We start from the raw sequence: 24,199 nt of genomic DNA, 5'->3' as shown, positions 1-24,199 counted from the left end.
GAGTTCAATGGGACTTACTTCCTGTAAGTGTGCATAGGCTTGCAGCCTTAGTTTTAAATTAATCAGTTTTTAATTAATCAGAGGACAATGAGCATAGCAAATCTACGGAAAGACAAAACATTCTAACAGCAAAGGGCATATAGGAGTTGTTTGCTGTTGTTTGCTGTTCCATATCTAACTACTACTGATCCCTCCCACATTTGCAGTATTCTGGAGTTCAGTAACTTGATTCAATCAACAAGTCTAAGAAATTATTCCCTCTCACCATTCATAATCTGCATATAAAATTGCAAAGCAATTACCAGTTTTGATTGCGCTGTTATTAATGGTATTGTACTTACCAAGGATTTTGCTAATATTGGAGTTGTGCATGTCAGGAAAAGCCTGAAGGATTTTTCTGCGTTCATCCTTTGCCCAAACCATGAAAGCGTTCATTGGTCGTTTGATATGTGGCTCACTGCTACTTCGGCCCCGGGCGTCCCTGTAGACTCGAGCTTCAGCCACAGTGGCACCTCCTGTTGGCCAACAATAATACTGCTGTAGTTTAGCTGCAGAGCCATTCATTGCTTTACTTCCTGTAATATCAGAGCAGGAAGAAACAAGATGGATGCAAATATTATTACATTGTCTGGATTATGGGGCTGCTACCTATGATGCCCTGTCCATTTCAAGTTCTTGCTTTCTGCTTTCAGATCTATGACACAAAGCACTTATGAATTCATTTATTTGAGTTTATTCATGCTATTCATTATTCATTCTTGTAGGAGCCAATGAGAAACTTCAAAGGCATATTAAATTTTGAGCTTTTAATTTCTATGCCCTAGATCAAGTGTGGGGAACCCCGAGGTCCTTGGACCAAATGTGGCCTGCCAGGCCTCTCTGCCTAGTTCTTAGAACTTTCCCCAGATCACCCCCTCACTGGCCATGCTTTGTATACTCCAGTGTTTTGCCCGGATGGAATGGGTAATTGGATTTTGATAATGCCTCTTGCTTGTATAGATGGACAATAAAATGAAGCATGTGAATGTGTTTAAGAACTGGTCTATGGTGGAATGATAAATTTGCCTTCATTGTTCCATCCACTTTTACCTCTCGCCCTGCCCAGTGCTTTTTTCTGGGGGTATGCAGGGCTCCATATACCCCTAAGCATTTTCTGAATCTAAGTTTGGCCTCATTGAGGGGCAGTATTTCAATATGAGTAGGAAAATGAGAGTACCCCTAAACATTTTTTTAGAAGAAGAAAAAAAGCACTGGGCACTGGCCCTGCCCACTAGTGGTACGTCGTCCTGGAAAAGTTGCCCAGAAGAGAATGTAGCTCTTGGCAGTGCTTTTCTTCTAGGAAAAAAAACACTGATTCTTGATCTGAAAAAGATGCCTCACTCCTGCCTCAGATATGCCTCTGAACAGGAAAGAAAATAACAAACTGTTAAATGTATGGGAAGTAGGGCAAAGCCATGTTTTAATATGCCCATAATAATAATGACCTGCTGACCAAAGCTCTCCTATCTTATTTTTCCATGTGTAGTTCATCTAAATTAGTCTTTGCCCAAATGGTATTAAAATCACCCAGGATATTTGAATAACTAAAACTATAGTGCATAGAAGCCGATTTCTTCAAGGCGGACACAATTCTTAATTCAGGTATCCTTTACTGAATAAATGTCTTTGAGGTGTTCCAAGTTCAAGGAATTAACACCAGTACTTGTGCTTCAAGCTGTCTGATCAAGCTTATGATATAACATGAACTTCATTGTTTCCCACTCTGGTGGACACATCAAGGTCTTCTATGGATGCTTTTCATCAAGTATCTATCCCATTTAGCCAAAGAATTCATGCAGGTTTACATGTTATTACATGATAGATACATGTAATAACTGGAGCTATGGTATGCATCCAAGCTCAGAAGTGGTGGCTTTGTGATCCTCAATTGAAATATTTGGAATCATTCTTGATATGCTTTTGAAAGACAGCTACATTTGCACAATAAAAAATGGCATGAATAATTTTTAAATTTGATGTATGTCAAAACAACAAAGCATATCCCTCACGTACAACGGTATTTCAGATCTCTCCCCTCCAATTCAAATACATATATGACAAATCCTCAACGCCTATGAAATGACAAAGCTTGATGAAATCTAAACTGTTATAAATCAGTAAAGCTCTGTTTACTTCACAGTGGACAGATGATTTACATCAGCTCAAGATCTGAATCTATATTTTAAATTATGTAGAATCCTAACTTGGCTAAATTGGTGTAAAAAAAGCTCCTGTATGTTAAGGTGCACAATAATTTTTTTTGTTGTTTTGTGTAGGCAATTCATTTTTATGGATAAATTCTTAAGACAGAGGATGCATAACTAATACGTTACCTTTTTGCCACTTTGCCCACAGTACATTAATTTCATTTAAAATGCACTGACCATACAGGATAAATTGATTTCACTTTATAGGGTGTTGACAGCCATGTTTATTGTGCAGTGAAATGTAGTATAGCTTCAAGCTGACAATATCCATCAACATAGGGCAATATGCTGACTGCTGGGCCAGATGAAGACATACATTACCCTGGAAGCAAAACACTTATTTAGATGTGACACTGTCTTCTCCTGAGGATCACCAGGGTAATTTATGAAGCCCTCAATATCATTACTTAAGAACTGACACCAGTTCTGCAATTGCACGCAGATAAAAGATGACAGGTCTGCTGTGAATGTCACATGTAAAAGTATTTTAATAGTGGTCTAAGTTTAACTACTCTGCCATGGCTGTTCAGCATTTACTAGCTGTAACTATTACTGCAGCATCTCCATCATAAAAGCAAGTGGATTGAAGTGTACTTGGCACCTAATCCAAAATCAATAGGGTCAAACTGGAGTCTTGCTACAAGGCTCAGTAGGTTTTAGACTGAACTTAGAATAGTTTATTTCAAAATATTGCAGTTCTAATGGGGATTGTCCTCTTACTATTTTGTTACTTTATTGGTAGTGCACTTTTACTTTTATATTCTTAATTCTGCAATAAGAATGGCTAAATAATTAAATTTCAAGTACTGTATGTACAGCTGATATACCTGTGCCCTTCTACACCTGTAGCTGTGTTTCCTTGTAATGGGTGGGTGTGCACGCACGTGTGCAAGGATTTAAGTTGGTCCTTAACTACCAAGCACAAGGGCCTTTGAATTATTGGAAAGTTCAATTAGTACAAAATGCATTTGGCAGGTCACTAATATTGGGAGTTGTTATATGAGTCACGTGCTTGGAGCACATGATCTCCCCTTGCAAGTCTTTAAGGGCAAGGAAAAAAATCTACCAAATTTTCACTTAGAAGCAAATCTGCATTGTGAAAGAAATAAGTTTTCCCCAGTAAATGCCAGATCCTGAAAATTACTTTAAAAAAACCCATTTCCTTGCTATCCAAAATGAATAATAAAAATGCCACCTCCCCGCAATTTTGCAGTCTACAAATGGGCCTATGAAAGGGGGGCAAGGCATCGGTGCTGTAACTTATGAGAGCTTTGCTGGCTGCCTGTTGGCCACCAGTCTCTTTTTGGGCTCAAGTCTAGGTGCTGTGGATTACCTACAAAGCTCCAAAAGGCTTGGAACCCATGTACTTGAAGAAACACCATTTACTACAGAAGCCTATCCAAACTTACCAGTCATCCTCTGATGCTTTGTGCTCTCTCTCTCTCTCTCTCTCTCTCTTTCTCTCTCTCTCTCTCTCTGACACACACACACACACCACCTGAAGTTAGGCTGTTGGTGACTGAGCAGAGGGCTTTTCAATTGTGCCTCATCTGTGGAATGCCCATCCCAAGGAAGCTCACCTGGCACAGACTTTTATTTCTGTGCCAGGCAAAGACCTTTTTACATGTTCAGGCATCCTAGTATTTGTCCCCCCACCCGCTGTCTGCTGAATGTTGAGGTTTATTTTAATTGCTATTTCTACTATTTTGTGAAGATTTCATATATTCATTGTTATTACTTTACTGTAGACCAGCTTGGTGGTTTTTAAGAACAAGCAGCATAAATGTATTAATAACAAGAATAGTATTATCTTTATAACACAGAAAAAGATGGGTAGGAAAAGACTCATCATAGAATTGTAGGGTTGAAAGGAACCCTGAGGGCCATCTAGTCCAATCCCCTGCAATGCAAGAATCTCAGCTAAGGCACCCATGACTGCTTAAAAAACCCCAAGGAAGGAGAGTCCACAACCTCCCCAGGGAGATCGTTCCGCTCTTACTGTCAGAAAGTTTTTTCTGTATATTTAGTCGGAATCTCTTTTCTTGTAACTTGAAGCCATTGCTTTGAGTCCTACTCTCCAGAGCAGGAGACAACAAGCTTGTTGCCTCTTCCATGTGACAGCCCTTAAGTTACTTGAAGAGTGCTATCATATCTCCCTCACAGTCTTCTCTTTTCCAGGCTAAACATACCTAGCTCCTTCAAGTGCTCCTCATAAGGCATGGTTTTGAGACCCTTGATAATCTTGGTTGCCCTCCTCTGCACACGTTCCAGCTTGGCAACATCCTTCTTAAATTGTGGCACCCAAAACTGGACATAGTATTCCAGGTGTGGTTTGACCAAGGCAGAATAGAGTGGAACTAATAATTCCCTTGATCTGGGCACTATACTTCTGTTATGCAGCCTAGAATAGCATTAGCTTTTTTGCTGCTGCTTCACACTGTTGACTCATATTAAGCTTGTGGTCCACCAAGACTTTTCCATGCCGCCACTATTAACAAATACCTCTCTATCCCAAACAGAAGAATACAATCAGTCATTTTACAAAGTCTCATCTGAACCTTGTTTAGCTGTGGCAATTTTTTTTAAAAAAAGCAACAAATTACTGAATTCCTATCTGCTGCAGCTACATTTCCATGTTTTGTACAGCTGCTCTTGAACCTTTAAAACGGAACCTAAAGAAATATGGAAAACAGCCCTTAATTCCCAGTGCTGAAATCAGTCTGAAACCATTTTAAAAATAAAAGTTGATCAATTTTCCCGTCTCCTCCCCCACCCACTCTGCCCATATTCACTTCTATCTGCTGAATGGCCAGAAATGTTAATTGGGTAAAGTTTCCCCAATCCAGCTTTGGGTCATCCTCTCTTCCCAGGGCAACAAAGCCCACACTGTTCAAGAGTGCCCGCTCACCTGACAGTAAGAGCTGTTCTACATCCCTAGGAAGGTGATGGACTTTCCTTCTTTGGGGGATTTAAGCAGAGGTTGGATGGCCATCTGTCTTTTGTTGAGATTCCTGCATTGCACAGGGTTGGACTATAGTACCTTCCAACTCTACAATCCTATGATCCTATGAAGAGGCAGCACTTGGGGCTGCAAAGGGAGGAGGAAGCCCTGTTGAACAGGTGGCTCTCTGTTTGTGGCTCCAATCAAAAGAATTTATTCAATAATGATTTTAATACAAAATGAAGTACTACTAGTATTACAATTGTTTAAAAATATTATCTTGCATCATTTAATTGTTTGTCTAGCTGTCAGCATCTGTCATGACTTTTTCTGTGCTGTAATTCTCTACTGGGCATGGATGAGAAAGGACAACCAAAAACAGGTGTAACAGAAGGTAAGGGGGTTGTTTGGCAGTCAATCTTTTGGTGACTACCACTGTCTAGTTTGGATTAGGAGAGTTCAATGTGGGAAGTGGCACAATGCCTTGTGAGGAAGACTTAATCAATTTATCAAGGACATCCAGTTCATCTGATTGGGTGGAAAGAAACTTTAAAAAAAAGACAATATTGAGTTTATTATCAGGTCTTTACAATAATCTTGGCCTAAATGCAGGTGAATTAGGTTTCTCTCTCTATCTCTCTTTCAGCATTGTAATAAAAACCTGAAGTTATTTTGGAGGGCAAACCCTGAGGCACATTTGTTAAAGCAAAAAGAGATGACCCCCCCTCCTTCCCCAAAAGCATTTTTTAAAAGAAAAATTAAATCAGTGCTCTTTTGTTAAGAAACCATTCTTAATTAGAGTCATAAATTATAAACAGACCAAAAAAGTCATGAAACTTTTCTCTCCATCTGCCTTAAACAAGCCTACACTTGAAGGATTTAAAAATGAAGCCAGTAAAACCTTGAACTTCTCTACTTGATCTCTGAATGAATATTTTTGCCTCGGCCCAAAGGCTGCCACAAAAGAATTTGTATTAAATGAGCTTCTGTAAATAAGTAACAGTCACGTAATGTACCTGTGCTAAGCATCTTAGTAGTTCAGGAAGATGTTCAACATACAGTATTGTGATTTTCAAAAATTGCTTCTGTTTATAACCTTTACTATGCTAGAGATGAAAACTTAAGCATTATGCACTCAGCCTAGTGACCAGAGTAAGTTTGGACACCCCCCCCCACCTTCTTCTTTCAAGCTGAGACCCATACAATAAATAAGAGTTGCTTTGGACTACAAATCATTGCTAAGCCACTCATAACGTGAGTCAAATAGTAGAAAAACATTTATCTTTATCTGCTTATGGAATTTCATCAGGTTTTGCAAATCTATTATCTTATTTTGATCTGCCAGTTACAATAGACTAGCTAGAAAACAAAACGATTAGGAGAGAAATGGGAATTTGCTACAGGCGGAAAAACAACAATAGAATGTTATATATAAGGAGGCAAACATTTAGCATTGGCTCAAGAAACAGGAGGCATTCCAGTATGAACCCAACAGAATTTTTATGGGCCTCCCAATGATGCTTAGAGGACCACAGCTGCTGTGTTAAAAGAAAAAATCCAAACAGTATGCAGAAAATGCACTCACTGGAGACAAAATAAAAACACTTGTTTGTGTTTAATGACTAACAGGCCATTTGCAAGTGTACTGTTTATAATGTGGTCACAGAAGCGGACTTTTGACTTCCGTAATTCAGAATCTGGTTAGGAAGGATTTGAAATCACTGCAGAAGGAGTAAGATTTGCCTATGCAAATGACTTGGAACTCTGCTTCACAGCTTAATAAAACTAAGAACTAGATCTTTTTATTCTGGTTTCATTGATGTCACAGTACTTTGGCACAAACATATTACAATTTAGGTGGATACTAATACTGTAACTCCTAAAACCTCCACTTCAAACTCCCATTAATTTAAGTGAAACTTACTTCCAAGTAAGAGTACTTGGGATAAGTTCCTGACACCTTGGTCTGAAACACATCCCCAAAATTCAGTGGCTTCACCAGAACTTACAACTGTGTCACAATGTACCAAGGATCAGACCTAAAGCGTCAAGCTGTCTGACCCCAAGTTTAATCAACTGCTCAATCCAGTTTCACAAACCAAATTGGCTCCACTCAATCTGACAGTATTCCTTATGCTCTAAAAGAGCTTCAAACAGCTGCCCTCTATTCATTTGCCTCACCTTCTCATTACCAAAGCCCCTCCCTTACAATCCCATGCTGAGGAAAACCTGAGATTGACTCCCCCCCCCCTCTGAGAACTACTCGTAAGCAAAATTGCAACTTTAATCCAAAACAAAGAAGGAGGGGAGCCCAAGCATCTTCTGTCAAAATAAATAAAGTGTGCATAGCTGCCAAGTTTTCCCTTTTCTTGCGAGGAAGCCTATTCAGCATAAGGGAAAATCCCTTTAAAAAAGGGATAACTTGGCAGCTATGAAAGTGTGTGTGAGAGAGGAGATGGGTTAAACAATATTCTATCAAAAGCAAAGGAACAAGTAGACCTTATCAAAATTCCATTTACCCAAAAGAGTGGAAATATTCAGTGTGGGAAGGAGAAAACCTAAAAGTAAACTGACTTCAAAAAGAGATTTCTCAAACAGCCTCTATTAGTGGAAAGTGTGAGGAAATTTATTGCTAAATACCCAATTTCTGGGGTGGGGAATCCTCCTCCCTAGGTTACAATACCAATTGACATATATGTCTGTGTGTGGCTAATGAAAGCTCATTTCAATTGAATTGTTAAAACAAAGAACAGGAACCAAGAGGCTGAAGAGGAGGGCTTGAAATCTCCTTGCAAGTAATCTCTTAGTGCCTGGTGCTGCTGCACAAAACAACCCACTCAGCAAGGAGCCAGTGTGGAGCCAGGAGGAAGAGAAGAAAGGAGCTGGCATGGGGAGGGATTTAGAAAACACTCCCCTGTGGGAAAGCTTTCAAGTTTGCTTACTGAGGGCAGAATGCTAAAGTTTCAGGCAAGGAAAAGCAGGATACATGATTCTGCTGAGAGTCCCAAATCACCAGAAGTTAAATGTAATGGGGTGCAAGGGAAGGAGCACCATAGAGACGATGGAGGAGCATTTAATTGGGTGAGGGCAATCAAGCTGCAAGCCAGGTAAGAGTGGATTAAACTTTAATTTTTCATGTCATTTCAGATTTTTATTTATTTTTCCTGGATCTTGGAAAAAACAGATGGGTGCTGTTGGAGAGCAGTATGATTTGGATTATGCCCTAAAAAATAGGAACTCAGATTCCTAACTCGCAGTAAAGCCCAGTGTGGACAAGCCCATATGAGGACACCAACTGAGCCAATATATGAGATCCCCAATTTGTAGGTTGATCCAAAATTTTGCACAGAAAACACACACACCATCTCTTTCCATATCCTCTTCATTTTAGTGATCTCTTGCCAGATTCAGCTTTTTCAGACAATATCACCTTCTTGCATACTCCAAAGTGTGTAGGAAACTACATACCCGCAGCCCAAACTGATGATGCCAATTACCAAATGATAATGAACTGCCATTGCAACTCAATATAGAATGGACTTTCTTTTACTCTATGTGTGCTCTCTGCAGTAAACCTATGGAGTGGGATTCACTTAACAAGTCCTGTCAACGGAGGTCCTTGCGCAATCATATCAACGGCCCAAGTCATTCGGATGTTCCAGATACTGGCCAGGCTTTGAGATGAGCACCAGTCATATCAGCTGGAAATTGCTGCAGAGCCACCTGGAAACCCATTGGATTCATCATCCTTTCTATTGGAACCCAAAAAACCCCGTTGGCTGTCACTGGTGGAAATAATAACAGTAAAGAAGAAGAATTCGGATGGGAAGTGTGGGAAATACAAAGATCTAATAGAAGAGAAGGAAGGGAAGCTCAAATTAAAAGAATATGACGAAATAAGACGGGATGGATCCAATACCAGCAGATAAATCGCAAATTCAATAAGGACAAAATTCAAAGAGGATTCTTGGACAAGCCATCGCTGTTAGAAGAACATCTGCTACATAGTAACAATAAGATCATTTCTAAAATGTACAATCTATTACTCGAGTGGGAAGTCAAAGATGAGATAACAAAGGAGACAATTGTCCCAGGCTGGTTGGGAAAAGCCTTCATGGCAGGGAGCAGGTGTTCCAGAAGTCACAGCCAAGACAGTATGTATTTATTATATATTTATTATATTTACATATAATAAATATATTAGTGCTCCAAGTATTAATAAAAGGAAAGAAAAACCAGACCAGAGAGTGAGAGCTTCTGACTGCACAAGAGTAAGCTACGGGTACATGCAGCCCTACTGCCAGATACTACACCATATTTGGTAACAGGATAACCTTCACCCTAACCTTTTAAACAAGGTATTATTAAGCTGGGATTCGAACTCAAATCAATCTGGGTGAAGAGTGCCTTAGTTTAAACCTGAAAAAAACTATGACTGAGATCCGGAATCCATTTTAATATTTAAGCAACCTGTAAAACATTGCACTTCCAGAGATGCTAAAATATGCAAACTAAATCCAAACATTGGAATATATAATGTAGCAGAGGTGAAACTGTGTATTTTTTTTAAAAAAAAATCAGCACTTGGTTGCAATACTGTAAAGCAGCATTATTGCAGAGAAGTCATCTATTTTTCCTATTCCAGACTCCATTCTTTCGTAACATCAACAAGAAGAACTGAAGGGAATTCCCTAAGGTCAACTCTGAGGAAAAATAAACCTCTAATTCAATAAACTCTGCTACTGCACTGAAAAAGGCCTTATTATTGCAACATCCATATGGAGTCAATTGGACATTAATGACTAATCAATCCCTCCCCTTTCTGTTCTACTTATAGTGTCACAAACCATGTTTAGATTAGACCATTTCCTGCTTAGGATCGCTCAAAATGGCTTTTGTTCTTCCAAAGCTGCTCTGATGAAGGCTGCTTAAACAAACACACGGCCCAACTTGTGCAGGAGTTATAAACTGCCATATGTGAATGAACAAAGGGGCCATACTAAAGCCTTTTGTGGTATTTGTTAATGTTTTTCATCTGAGCTTAAAAAGACCTAATGACTTTGCGGTGAGCTGATGCATGTGGCTCGTGGCTTTGCAAAATGAAGGAAATTCTAGCCACTTAGATTTCAGCATATATTTCCCACTGTTCTTTGAGCTCAGTTTTGATGGCAAAGTGTTTATTGTTGTCGTCGCAAAATTACATTTGTTTTACCCTAGCAAATATGGTTGCCCATTCCCCCACCCCACTCTTGAGAATAGGTTCTTTCACAATGAGAAAATTTACACCTACAGAATTATCTTGCTCTTGACCACTTTGAAAGCAGAAGTCAAAAGCAATTGACTTTCCTCTGTAACAGAAAAATTAAAGCATGTTAAACATCTGTCACATCCTCCAGCTTTTATTAGTGATGGATGGTGACATACATATATCTGAAACTATTTTGAATGGGCTATTTTTAGCTCCCCAAAGCCAGCTAGACATGTTAAATTCCATAAAACCCCAAGGAATCTTGAATGAGCTATCAGTACCTATTTGTCATTATTAAGTGTAGATTTGCTTGAATTAAATTAATAGTAAAAAGTAACCTTCATTCAAAACAATGGTATAAAGCATTGTCGTAAATGAGGCAAGGTTTGTTGCAGGTATAGGCAGTGGGGTGCTTTTACATGCCTACATCATTATAAATTACTCTGAAATATTTTGAGCAGAACTCCTCACTTTTTTTCCTAGGGGCAAATTTGATCTACCTTGCAAATACCATGGAGTGTATCGAAATCTGCTCTTCTGCTAATAGAATAGACTTCTATTTGAGCAATAGAACTTCCCACACATTCTTTTAAGAGAATTTGTGGACATAACAGCACAGATTTATTTTTGGAGTGGGTAAGGGGGAGGAAAGTAAAGTTCCATTGTGTGATAAGAATTCCACTCATGTAGCACTGGATACAACCCAATGGCCTCATTCTCATGGTGACTACCCCAAATGTAATAACATTGCTCACAACGTCTTCTGTTTGAAAATGCAATATGTAAAGATTTCCATGTGCAAGTAGATGTCACTTGTAAAAAACCTGCAAAGCCATTCTCCATCCAAGTAACATATACAAAAATGCATATACTAGGGTAAAGTGTGCATAAATATGCATGTATTAGGGAAAATAACATACTAAAACAGGCATCCCCAAACTGCGGCCCTCCAGATGTTTTGGCTTACAACTCCCATGATCCCTAGCTAACAGGACCAGTGGTCAGGGATGATGGCAATTGTAGTCCCAAACATCTGGAAGGCCGAAGTTTGGGGGTGCCTGTACTAAAATGTGTGTTAAATAAATTTCCTTGTTTCCTGTAAGATCCTATCTGTCCTCTTCCCCCCCCCCCCGACCTATCATTGGAAACTCTGATTGTACAGGATTCCTAATTACAGGGAGATCCTGTGCATGTATGCCAAGCTGCCTTTTATGGATACATTGACATTCTGTGTTAAATTTTGCCCATAAGGAAATAATTCCCATGTTGGGAAAAGCACACACATGCTCATGTATGAAGTGATTAGTTGCACTGTGAATATTTTTTGATGCCAGTGATACTGGCAAATGTATATATTCTTGCCAATATATTGAAAACTATAGCGATGCATAGCCTGTGGAAAAGTACTTCCTATAGAGCTGGCTGCAGACTGCAGCCTCAGGGCTGGATAAATCATAATACTAAGTATGCTATAACAGAGGGCCTCTATGGTGTTATTATCTGCAAATATCTGATACTGAAAAGTTCTGCTTGTCCTGCACTGTACTCCTTTAAGAGTATATCTGAAAATGGGAACTTCATCACATGGTGGCATGTGTTTTTGAATACCAACGTCAGTATCCTGCCTAGTGTAAGGAATGCAATTGCTATGCTTTCCAAAGTGTAGCATATTTTAAGTGTGGTGTAAGTAGGAAGAAGCAGTTTTGAGTTGTTTACATATATGAGGCCTAAATACTTTAAAATGCGGTTTCTTCTTTAACAAATGTTTAGCTGTTCGGTTATCAAAAGACAGGTAAAGAGTGCATGGAGAACAAAGCAGACAGGGCCTGGTTTTTCAGCATTCCTTCTGGAAACATTTCCTTGCCTTCAGCTGGCTTTTTCTGTTTCATGGTATACCCCCTTTCCACTCTCAACTGTCATAGCAACTCTCCCAAATATTTATATGTGACAGATACTGGCTACAGGAGTCATTTCCCTCCCTGTATTTTATGAAAAACTGTCACAAAAGCAGACGATGCTTTGTCATGCATGTACTTCCAGCTGTTTACACCTCAGCGTAGTAGGGTGTTAAACAAGTTACCTCACAGTTTTGGATTCTGTTGGCAGGCTGCCATGATTGATCGGCTTGCACAGGACACAGTGTCTGTTTCACTATTTTTCTTTCTCTCCTTCCCCTGACAGGTAAAAAACTGACCTTTTTTCTTTGTCTTTCAAAGGGAATTGTTTTTGCAAGTGGAATTTTGCTACCACTTGAGTTATGTGGCACTCCTTGTTCTGAGAGCCAGTTACATGGAAGCTGAACAAGAAGAGCTAGTAACTTCTTCTTTCCTTACTTATGTCTAACATATTATGAGCCAGTGATAAGCATTGTGGGCATCTGAGTATACAGTAGTACCTCGGGTTACGAACACGATCCGTTCCGGATCGCGGTTCGTAACCCGAAAAGGTCGCAAACCGAGCGCCATTTCTGCGCATGCGCAAAGCGCATTTTTTGCGATTTTTGCACTTTGCGCATGCGCGGGGCGCGCGTGTGCCGAAAACACTTCTGGGGGTGCAGAGTTCGTAACCCGAACTGTTCGCAACCCGAGCGGTTCGTAAACCGAGGTACGACTGTATACAGTTACCTTCAGAAAAGAGGCTTTTCCATTTGAAAAGTTTGACACTTGTTATAATGCATGTGACTTTTTCCTGCCAAGTGCTTCTGAAAGCCCCAAGGGAGTCACCTAGCTATGACTCAAAAGCATAGCCTTGCAAGCAGTACAGAAAAGCTACAAGCCCACAGCATTTTTACAAGTCTACCTGACAATCTAGATGTGAATTTAAAAGTCATTTCTTTGGTAGGAAGTAATCTACAGTTTAGTAGGGATGCAGGTGGCACTGTGGACTAAACCACAGAGCCTAGGGCTTGCCGATCAGAAGGTCGGCAGTTTGAATCCCCACGACAGGGTGAGCTCCCATTGTTCAGTCCCAGCTTCTGCCAACCTAGCAGTTTGAAAGCATGTCAAAGTCCAAGTAGAGGGATAAATAGGTACCACTCCGGCGGGAAGGTAAATGGTGTTTCCGTGTGCTGTTCTGGTTTCGCCAGAAGCAGCTTAGTCATGCTGGCCACATGACCTGGAAGCTGTATGTGGACAAACGCTGGCTCCCTCAGCCTATAGAGCGAGATGAGCGCCGCAACCCCAGAGTCATCCGTGACTGGACCTAATGGTCAAGGGTACCTTTACCTTTAATCTATAGATTTAGACCTTCTAAACCTTAAAAAGAACGCCACCATCTGTTCTGATATCATTGGGAGGGGGAGAAAAGAACACTCAAGAACCTTTAATTTCCCCCCACCTTGATGTTAGGTGTTATGCCTGAACAGGGAATGTGAACGTTAACGGGATGTGAGGCTGTGCACAACCCCCCAACATCCCTGTGTGCAGGCTCTGCCTGCTCCACCCCCAAACATTTTTGCATTGAGTGGGAGGTTTTGAAGTTCCCAGTGCATTTCATTCAGCATGCTAAGAAGTCTCCACACAGTCAGGAATTCTGATAAGGCAGGCTATTTGGTTGCAGGGAGGCTTTTAACTTAGGAACCTCTTCAGAACTTCCCAGGCAATGAAGAAAGGATGAGGGTGGAGCCATCACACACGGTCCTGGTCACCTTCCATAGGCTGAAAACTTTAGCACTTCAGTAGGAAACCTCAGGCCTCCTCAGGTCACACATCGTACTTTGTCTTGCTTCACAGTTTCAAGAATATGAATTTTTACCTTAAAATATTTAACAAGTGGCCAGGTTGTGCTTATTCTCTCTCTCTCTCTCTCTCTCTCTCTCTCTCTCTCTCTCTCCCTCTCCCTCTCCCTCTCCCTCTCCCTCTCTCTCTCTCTCCCTCTCCCCTGCAGCTTCACAATGGCCTGCCTTTCTAGTGGTTGTTTGCCACTGCTGCCTCCTCTACACTTGCACCACCATGGCGGTCTCCTCCATGCTCAGCCACCTCCTCAGCCAGTACACTTGGAGGTGACAGAGGCAGGCATGCGTATGGGGCATAGGAGGAAGCTGGGTGTGGAGGTGGCAGCTGTGGTGCATGTGCCTTAGGTTGCCTCATGGGTGGGCCAGCCCTGCATGTCTTTCAAAGTATGCCAACTGTTGCTTCCTCCATGGCCTACTTTTCATGAAAAGAAAACATAAAAAGATAGTTTTGGGTGCAAACTGAAGAAGAAACTAACAGGTATTAGTTTTATCCTGAAAGTAAATTATGGCTGTCCTTCTAAAAATAGCAAAATGAACTTGACAGTGCTCAGCTCAAATCAATGCCAACACATTTTTAAAACTAGACCTTCTACCAATACTGATGAGCCTCAAAATTACTTTAAGCGGTTTTGGCTTTCATGTATTTCTGCAATAGGAAATATATTACTAAATATGATGTAAACATGCAGATGTTAGAGAGCTTTTTCTTATAACTGAGTGGGGGTAGTATCTTTCCTTTTTTGGAATATTATAAATCTACTCACATCTACAGGAAACTACTGCTGCCTTTTCCTCAGGTTCCACAAAAGATTGATGATTCCCCCCCCCATATATAAATTAAGTTAAATTTAATAACTAGAACTGTTAACCGGGAATTGGCTTATAAAGGCACAGTTCATTTGTTAAACTTACAATCCCCCTTTTAAATTTTACCTAAAGTATTAATAAAATTATACATTATACATAACAAAGTGAGCATGTCTACAGTAGGGTTGTTCTGGCCATATGAATTGCATATTTAAAGGTGTCTGTTGTTTAAAGCAACCTTTTTTCTTACATTTTGAGTCTACACCTGAAGTAATAGGACTTCACCTGCAGAGTGAAGGCAGTGCCTCTGTGACATTAGCTTTTAGTCTAATCCCCACTCCCATCTCATTTGCTCCACAAGGCAAACACAGTTTTTATGTATGGTTAGACTTTGAGAAATGCTAAATGTTTGAAGGGGGGAATCTCACCAATAGAACATAATGCATTTGCAAGGAAGTTCTTCCAGGTAAGGACCAAACTAGACATTAATTGATAATTCCATGATTGATTGATTGATTCATTCATTCATTCATCCATCCATTCTTAAGAAGCAGATTTTCCCAATGAATCCCAAAAATTATCCAGTCCCAATTATCATAAAATAATTGTGCACATAAGTCCGTCCCCCCCATAGCAGTTTGGGGAGGAACCAGAATCAGAGCATAGACACATGGATAATGGGTTATATCCAGTTCAAATCTCCCCCTTTCCCAGCTCACTGTACCACTATACGAAAAGTTTGCAGGTAGAATCATTATATAGATAGGAAAATGGGAAAAATTAGGTGTTATGTGCAAATTTACACACACACACACACACACACACACACACACACACACACATGGCAGCCAACTAACTAGTCCTGAAAATTCAGACTAGTTCAGATCTTTAAGAAAATTTCCACATTTTAAAAATTAAAGCTCAATTCGTATTTCCACTTGCTTTTTACAGTTTATATTAGGAAGGGCAGCTGCAGAACATGATACACACATCAAGTTTGAATGTAGCTGTAAAAAAATTCTTAATAGAACATAACATAATTTCACCCCAGTAGATGTTAATAATACTAATTTTTGGAGCTTCCTTTACAGCCTTTTAGGCAAAAGACTACAGGATAATAATTATAAGAGCTCCAAACAACATTTTCTCATGTTAGGTCACCTCTAAACCATATGTATAAGAACATTTAAGTTTAATTTGCTTTAATGGACATGGCATATATTGACCAATGACTACCCTTTTTAATCTGCTGCAAACGTGTATGAAGCCTTAGAATCACATTAGAGCCAAATAAATGGTTTTACATTACTTATAATCATGTAATTTTTCTCTATAAAAGAAAATACTTAAAAGCCAAATTCCGGTCAATGGCCAAAGCACTGCTGGCATGCTGAAAATGAAACAAAAATACAACCTTGAGCTATTAGTTTTTTATGATCCATGGAGCTCTGTTCTAAGAGCATTCCTCCAGTACCCACCGCAGTATATGATTTCTAAGATTTCTAAGATCCTAAAACAAGGATTTGTTTTAAACCAGTCTTCCCCAATTTGGTGCCTTCCAGATGCTTTGGACTACAGCTTCCATAATTTCTAACCATTGGCCATGATAGTTAGGGCTGATGGGAGTAGGAGCCCAACAATATTTGGAGGACACCAGATTCAGGTACAGTGGTGCCTCGCTATACGAAATTAATTCGTTCCACGGGTCTTTTCTTATAGCGAAAAATTCGTCTAGCGAATCCCATAGGAATGCATTGAATTTTTTTTGAATTTTTTTTTTTGCCCATAGGAACACATTAATTGAATTTCAATGCATTCCTATGGGAAACCGCGATTCGCTAGATGAATTTTTCATAAAACGCATTCGTCTAGCGAGGCAAGCTCCGCTCGAAAAATCCTTTCGTTAAGCGGAAATTTCGTTAAGCAGGGCATTCGTTAAGCGAGGCACCACTGTATGCCATTTTGAACACTTCTTCCTGACGAAGCTAGCTGAACTAAGTGGAACTATTTGAAAGGCTATCCTGTCACTACAATCATCAAAATAACATAAGGCAATGTGTTATGCAAATGTAGAAAGTGAAAGGATGTGAGAGGGAAATGAGTTAATTTAGGGAAGCCCTGAGGTAACTTCCTGCCAGAAAAGCAAGTACAAATATGTTTTATTCTCTTCGTTTCACATAATGCAAATAATGTACAAGCCTATCCAAAGATTATAAAGTTATTATTCTATCCCAAAAGTAATATGTGAGGTGGGACTATATTGTTGTGCTGTTTGTTTGGTTAATTTCTTTTCTATTATTACAGTATTATTTTGTATTTAAAAATCCAATGAAATAAAAAGTTTAAACAATTAAAATTGGAAATAATATGCATACAATGAGAAAAATCTAACCTGAAATATGACCAATTAGCAACGTAATTTCCAACAGAGCTGTCAACCAATTAAAGGCTTTTAGTTGATTAATGGCATTGTTTTTAACTGATCAATCCAAGTAACTAATTAAAATAAACATTACAGTGTGCAGTCCTTGACCATTGAAATCAATGGGAATTCTTCCATAGGCTTGAACAGAATCTTAACTACAACCCTTCAGATCTCAGTGCAAGTATGTTTTTGCAAAGATAGCATGTTCCTTGAACTAATTGGCACAAATACCAGCACTCCACATCCTTTCATACTGGGCATCTCCAATTAAAATTTTACTGTAATTAATTCAGCAATTGATCAATTAATTGGATAATCCACTTCCTTGCTCTTTTCTTCATTATAGTAATGATAACAAACTTAAAAGTTCTGCAGGGTCTCTTAAGATGACCAGGGGTCATACTTGCTGATTACTGAATATTGCCTATGAATATGTGAGGAAGTGATCATCTGTAGTCTCTGACTGAATTCAGCATTACTGCCTTCACTTATCTACAGCTATTTGGATCTGGGGCAGCATAGGATGGTAATGCTGGGATTATTCATATGTCTGAAGGTGACAGGTGACAATTTCTGCATTATCTGAGCCAACCCATATGCACATTTCACTGCTCATATGAGTTTTACCCAATATATCCAGTAAAGCATATGGCCAGTCAGCTTCCATGACTGCAGGTTGCTCCAAAACCAGAAGTCCCTACTCAAAGAATCTGCTATATGATCTGCGGGCCACCATATAAACATTACACTAGTTGTGTGAGCACTTAAATGCACATGCCACCCATCTGAGGTGACATACTAACTAACTAACTAACTAACTAACTAACTAACTAACTAACTAACTAACTAACTCAAGAGAGCCTTCTGAGAAGAGTTGAACCAGAGAGTAAATAATGAGAGCAGAGAATGCATATTGTATGGAACCATTTTACAACTAGAACTTATGCTTGCACATGTCACTAGAATCCATGCAAAATGCCTCAAAGCTGTGCATGGGGATATAGCTGCACAATGCTCATTTAAGACATCCAACTTTTAAGGAGCTCAAGGAAAGCAATGCTCAGTGGCTCAATAGATTTGTTACAGTAACTCACCCTCTGCATCTTCTGGCCTTGTAAGATCAATGACTCCTGGGCCTAGTTTTCCATCTTCACTGGGCTTCCCTGATAGCTGTGGGCCTAAATTCTCATAGCGTGTTCTTTCCTGCTGAAGAGAAAGGAACATTAAGATTTCCAGTCTGTTCATGTCTGAATATCTTGAGTATATTCATTTTCTATTATACTTCCCTGCCCCTTTGGCTCCCATCTGCACGTCCCCTGCCCTCCGTACTAATAGGTCAGTCCTTTCTTGATTTCCACTTCCAAATTTTCTTGTCCATCTAACAGAGGTTGCAAGTCATATTGGTAGCCAAGTCTTTGTTCCTTACATTGCCCAATCCCACAGTTGGTACCTAAGCATGAGCTAGTACTAGTAAGAGACACAGGTTATGCTTTTTTTCCCCAGAAAGAACACAGATATTGTTTAACTGCAGGTATCAGTTTAGTATTTAGTGTCCAAAATCTAGTTTTCAAATATTCAATCCCCCTCCAGTACTGATTAAATGTATGATGAATTAATATTCAAGCCACTTCCTAAGTTATCTTAGCACCATGGTTGATGCTTCTGTGGTGCTTGCTTCCTGTGCTACTAAATTTAAAGTAATGAGCCCATGTTGAAGGTGTCTACAAGATGATTATTTCCCATAGCAGCAGGGAAAGGGTGATGCCAGTGTGAAAAGTTATCCTATCCTACATTCCTCTCATATAAGAGCGAAGATAGGTGGACGTAGCAGCCCCACCACCATAGCTGCCAAGTTTTCCCTTTTCTCGCGAGGAAGCCTATTCAGCATAAGGGAATTTCCCTTAAAAAAGGGAGAACTTGGCAGCTATGCCCACCACTTTGGTAATGTACAAACTGCCTTTTGGAAGTTAGTTTATTACCATAACACCTTTGACTCACTAAATCTCTTAATAAAAGAAAACCCACAACCACTACGTATTTTACTACAAATGAAACAAATAATTGTGTGAAAAAATAAATCGATTATTTCTAGGCAAGAGCTTTAAACAACCCATTACAGTTCAGGTAAGTATAAAGTAGGGCAGGTAGCATTACTGTGGTGTAGAAATAAGAGATTGCAGCAGAAGCTCTAGAAATTACTAAGAACACAAGGTCAATGGTCCATCTAGTTCACCATCCTGTTCCCACAGTGGGCAATGCCCAATAACAATGCACAGTCCTATATTTCTTAAATGACCTTGGGAGAAAGATGTTGGCATTTGAAAAAAAATGCTAAAATTCAAAACTTAAAAGGCACTTTCTACTAAAACTCGCTAATTTAATGGAAAAATCACCACACAACCACCACTCCTCTCATCGAGATATGCGTTTGCATTGGAACCCTTGAGAAAACACAAGTCTGAATTTTATGCAAGAGGCTTTCAAAGACAAGTATTTCAAAGAAGGAATACTAGATGACAGAAATGGTACTATTATTTTGTCTAGAAATTTGAACTGAAACTCAATGGGAATTTTAAAAGAGAGAGCAAGAAAAAGAAAGGGCTGTGTTTGTTCCCAGAATAAACAACATTTCTGTGTGCTGTAAACTTCTGCTGTAAAACTAGATCAAGAGACAATTTATGTCCTCAAAATATGAGCGGACAAGAGCCTTGAAACAATATGGCAGCACATATCTTCTGACAGTGGTAGCCTCAGTGGTACTCTGTCTGCAGCAACGTGCTAAATAGTTATCATTAATGTATTGTTCTCGTGGAAAAAAAAACAATGTGTTCTCTCTCTTGTCTTGTTGATACTTCTTAAGACTGAACTTGGCATTGTGTTGAGAATGAACAAAACACTGTTGTTCATTACTATGAAACTATTAAATGTCATGTCATCTTGAATTTACAGACATGAAATGCTAGCTTTCAGTTTTGTGAACAGTTTTCTGTACGTTATACTTGATGCATTATGCAGCAGAAGATTGCTGATTGCTGTTCACTCTATTGTTCAATGACCTAGTTCTGTACTGAGCATATTACACATTAGAAGGAAAACAGTACCAAGTTTATCCCCTGAAGAATTGCTAAGGAACCTGGTATTGGTCTTAACAAGCAAAGTGGCTCTGACTCGTTTGCTCAAATCTCTTTGCATTGGTTAGAATAATAGAACTGTAGCATTGAAATGGCCTTTGAGGGTCATCTAGTCTAACCCCCTACAATGCAGGAATCTTTTTGTCCACTACCCTGAGATTAAGAGTCTCATGCTCTACCAATTGAGCTATCCCAGGAGGGATTTGCTGTTCTAGTGGATCATTTTCAGAAAACCATTGCTTACTAATTAGTTCTCTGTAACCAAGTTTGCAAGAATATGTTTAGATTCTTAAAATATTGTTTAGCTAATATTTGGAGTATTAAGGGACCGTGTAAAAATGCAGACTAAGCTTCTTTTCCAGGCCAGGTCATCATGTCGGGGGAAGTTGTTAAGGAGTACAAAGGTGCTGATATCTAGTCAAACAGAGGTTGCCAGGGTGGCAGTGGGCGATGATGTTAATAAAAAGGGAGGGGTTGGCAAGGAGTTTCTGGGAAGAAGAAGCAGGAAGTGGGGAGAATGCCATATGTGGCTGAAGAAGAAGACGTTGCCACAGGAACAGACAGCATGGCTGACTCATCTACTTGTAGATTTGAGCTGGCTGCTTAGGAGGGCAACAAAGGACTCTCTTGTGATGCTAGTGTTGGGAACTCTATCTAGATGGAGGTTGTAAATATGTATAAATAAACCATATTTCCTAAGACACTACAGCCTCTTGTGTGCCTTAATTTTCCAACAGAAACACAAACCCTGGTTTACCAAGACCCCTGGAATCTTGCACAGCTGGGCAGACATTGGGGTGACTTGCAGCAATATTAAAATGTTTAGATAATAACAGGCAGGGCAGGGGGTGGGAACCAACATTACACTAAATTGAAGTACAGTTGTTTGCGTGTCGAGGACCCCCAGGACACCCCTCAAATAAAGACACAATTCACACCAAATTTCTGTTTTGTTTTTGGCATAATTTTTGGCCACAGCTTTATTGAATTACAGTATGTGAGTGGTTGCTTAGGCATTGATTGAGAAAATCTGTCCCCAGCTGGGGACAGAACTGACAACGCAATGCAGCCAGTGAAATCAGTAAGGTAAACAATTTGGGGAGAGAATAAAGCTGGATGCGCCAGGCTCTCACCTCTCCCAAATGCTCCCAGGGGCTCTTGCGTGGCCCTAGCCCCGTGACAGGGGTTCAGACAGGAGCATGGCGTGCCCCTGTATTCCTTTAACAGAATACCCTTACAGCAGCATTGGAGGGGCAGGCACAGCCTATCCATACCCCTCCACCAACCAAATTAACCAATTAACCAATGCCTAACCGCAACCTTACAAGTTGTGACGATTTTTTGCTATGCAGTAGGCAAAAATCAAATGGCATCAGCCAAATGGTGAAAAATCCTACCGGGCCCCTGCCCCAAAAGCAGACGACCCCATGACAGGCATAGCAAGGCCAGCAAGAACAGCCCTAAATAAAGGGAGGGTGGGAGGGTGATCCAATGCGCACAGCGAAAAGAAGAAGTTCAACGCTGCGCACAGGGACTAAAAAGTACCATAACGTCGATCAAATTATTGCAACATAAACTTTTTCCCAGCAACAACTGAAGTTACCCAATCAAATGAGTGGCCAACTATTCTAACCCGCCCAGCAACAGGGGATGTCATGGTTGTCCCCACCGCAACACGTGCTTGCCATGAAGGAGAAGCCGCTTTACTGCATCACTCTGCTTGCATAACCTAACATTCAACCAATTTCAATGTTTCTTGAAGAAAAACTATATTGCCATTATTAATTTCCCACTATAACATGTATGAAGATAATGCTGTTGTGATATGCAAAAATACTGAAACAAAGAACACTGAGAAACATAACTACTTGTTACAGGCAGGCAGGCACAACATTCAGCTGAAGAATGCTATAAGGTCCAATAGTAATACCTCACTATCAGAACGGATCTTGCTTTGCTGGTGCAAAGGAATGACCCTGTCCCCCGGTGACCCACATTTAAAATAGAAGAGTTGGATTAGACCAGGCATCCCCAAACTTCGGCCCTCCAGATGTTTTGGACTACAATTCCCATCTTCCCCGACCACTGATCTTGTTAGCTAGGGATCATGGGAGTTGTAGGCCAAAACATCTGGAGGGCCGCAGTTTGGGGATGCCTGGATTAGACCTTTCTTTAAGTTCCTGCAGTTGGGAAGTAATTGGCATTTTGTACTGTGTTTCTTTTATTTCTTTTTTTCTAATATTTGCATTTAAAATCGTTCTATAAGGAGTGTTAATGTGACACCTGCAATTTTCATGGCAAAAAAAGTGTGTGCTTTAGGGGGAAAAGGGGGGAAATAGCATTCCACTTTTTAAAAAAATCAACAGAACCTTCTATGTATCAATATGCACATTTGAAGTATCCTTCTAGTCATTCATTCTCTTTGATTTTCTCCAGAAAATATTCTGTGTTAAAAAGAAAGTTTCTGAAAGAATATCAATATTTTGACACTGAAAGAGAAAAGGGAAAATTACATAAGGCTCAGGAACTGGGAGGAAGAGAAGTGTACATGGTAATAATACCTAAAAGAATTGAGGTGAATCTATGATTCTGTAATAACCTTCAATGTCTCATTCTTTTGAAATATATTGACTGCTACAATTCTGTATGTATGGTTGCATTTTTCCACTTAAAAGTATACCTCATAGCAATAGTAACTAATTTTCAGGAAAGCTGTAAATAATTAAATAAAAACTATTACAACATAATTGGTAAATACAAACCTAAGTGTATTTCTGAAGGAAAGAGCAATTTAGACTGGACTCCTATGTATATTTACCTGAGAGAAAGCCCAGTTGAACATAGGGAATTATTTCCAAGTAAACATACATAGGGATCACAGCCAGGTAAATAAATGCATCTGTAATTGAACTAAACTAAGCAAATTATAAAGGAGAACAAATTGCAAATTCATTAATAGGAAATGGTCTGTATATTTAGAATATGTTCAGTTGTGTACACTGTTCTCATGCACCTACCCAAATTCTATTTAAATTCCTATTTATAAGCATGCATGTCCATATGAATACATATTCATGTCTGAAAATAGCGGTACTTGTGAAATATACGGTACTTGTGAAAATTTACACACACACTAAAAAATTACTTTAAAAAACCACACACCTGTCTTACACACCATAGAGATAGCTTATTGATCCTAAGAAAACCCTGAGCTCATTTTTTGTTCATTTCAAATTAAACTGCTTCTTGTAGGCATAAGATCCTGAGCATATATCTTGAGTAAAGTAAGTACATTATGCCATGGGACATAATGAACACAGAACAGAATTCTAACTCGGATCATGATTACTGGAAAACCAAGAGGGCTAATGCTTTTAAAGAACACGGTCTATCTCTAAGTACAAAATGGACTCTTGGCTTCTTGGAGATATTGCTACTTTCGTGGTTTTGGGATGACAACACACTGGGGCGGGATTCGTTTTACTAACAACCAAACCTTCATTTTCCATTCAGTGACACGATTAGGCACTTATTTATGCATTGTCAGGCACAAACATGCAGGCAGCATAAAAGTTATTGGGAAAAAATTAAAGCCTGCTTCACTGTGTCGCAGGACCGTTGGTTAAGTGCTTTGAAATGATGATCTATGAGGTAGATGTTGCATATTA

The 24,199-nt window shown here is 39.6% G+C and overlaps 1 protein-coding gene across 42 annotated transcripts in view; it reads right to left on the bottom strand.

Annotated features, from left to right (window-relative positions):
- SOX6 (SRY-box transcription factor 6) overlaps nt 1–24,199 on the bottom strand; it is a 399,510-nt gene that overhangs the window by 8,144 nt on the left and 367,167 nt on the right. For 18 of the 42 annotated variants that reach the window (XM_035119983.3, XM_088653582.1, XM_060275922.2 and 15 more), the window contains 2 exons: nt 18,495–18,606; nt 342–575 (listed from right to left, as the gene is read on the bottom strand). In XM_035119983.3, the coding sequence (XP_034975874.3) occupies nt 342–575; nt 18,495–18,606 (346 nt within the window). The remainder of the gene's footprint in view (nt 1–341; nt 576–18,494; nt 18,607–24,199) is intronic. The other 24 variants (XM_088653558.1, XM_088653474.1, XM_088653485.1 and 21 more) reach the window with 3 other exon arrangements.

This window comes from Zootoca vivipara, chromosome 1, assembly GCF_965207765.1.
Source record: "Zootoca vivipara chromosome 1, rZooViv2.hap1.1, whole genome shotgun sequence".
In the NCBI taxonomy this organism is placed as follows: domain Eukaryota; kingdom Metazoa; phylum Chordata; class Lepidosauria; order Squamata; family Lacertidae; genus Zootoca; species Zootoca vivipara.
This window is presented reverse-complemented; position numbering and strand designations above follow the sequence as displayed.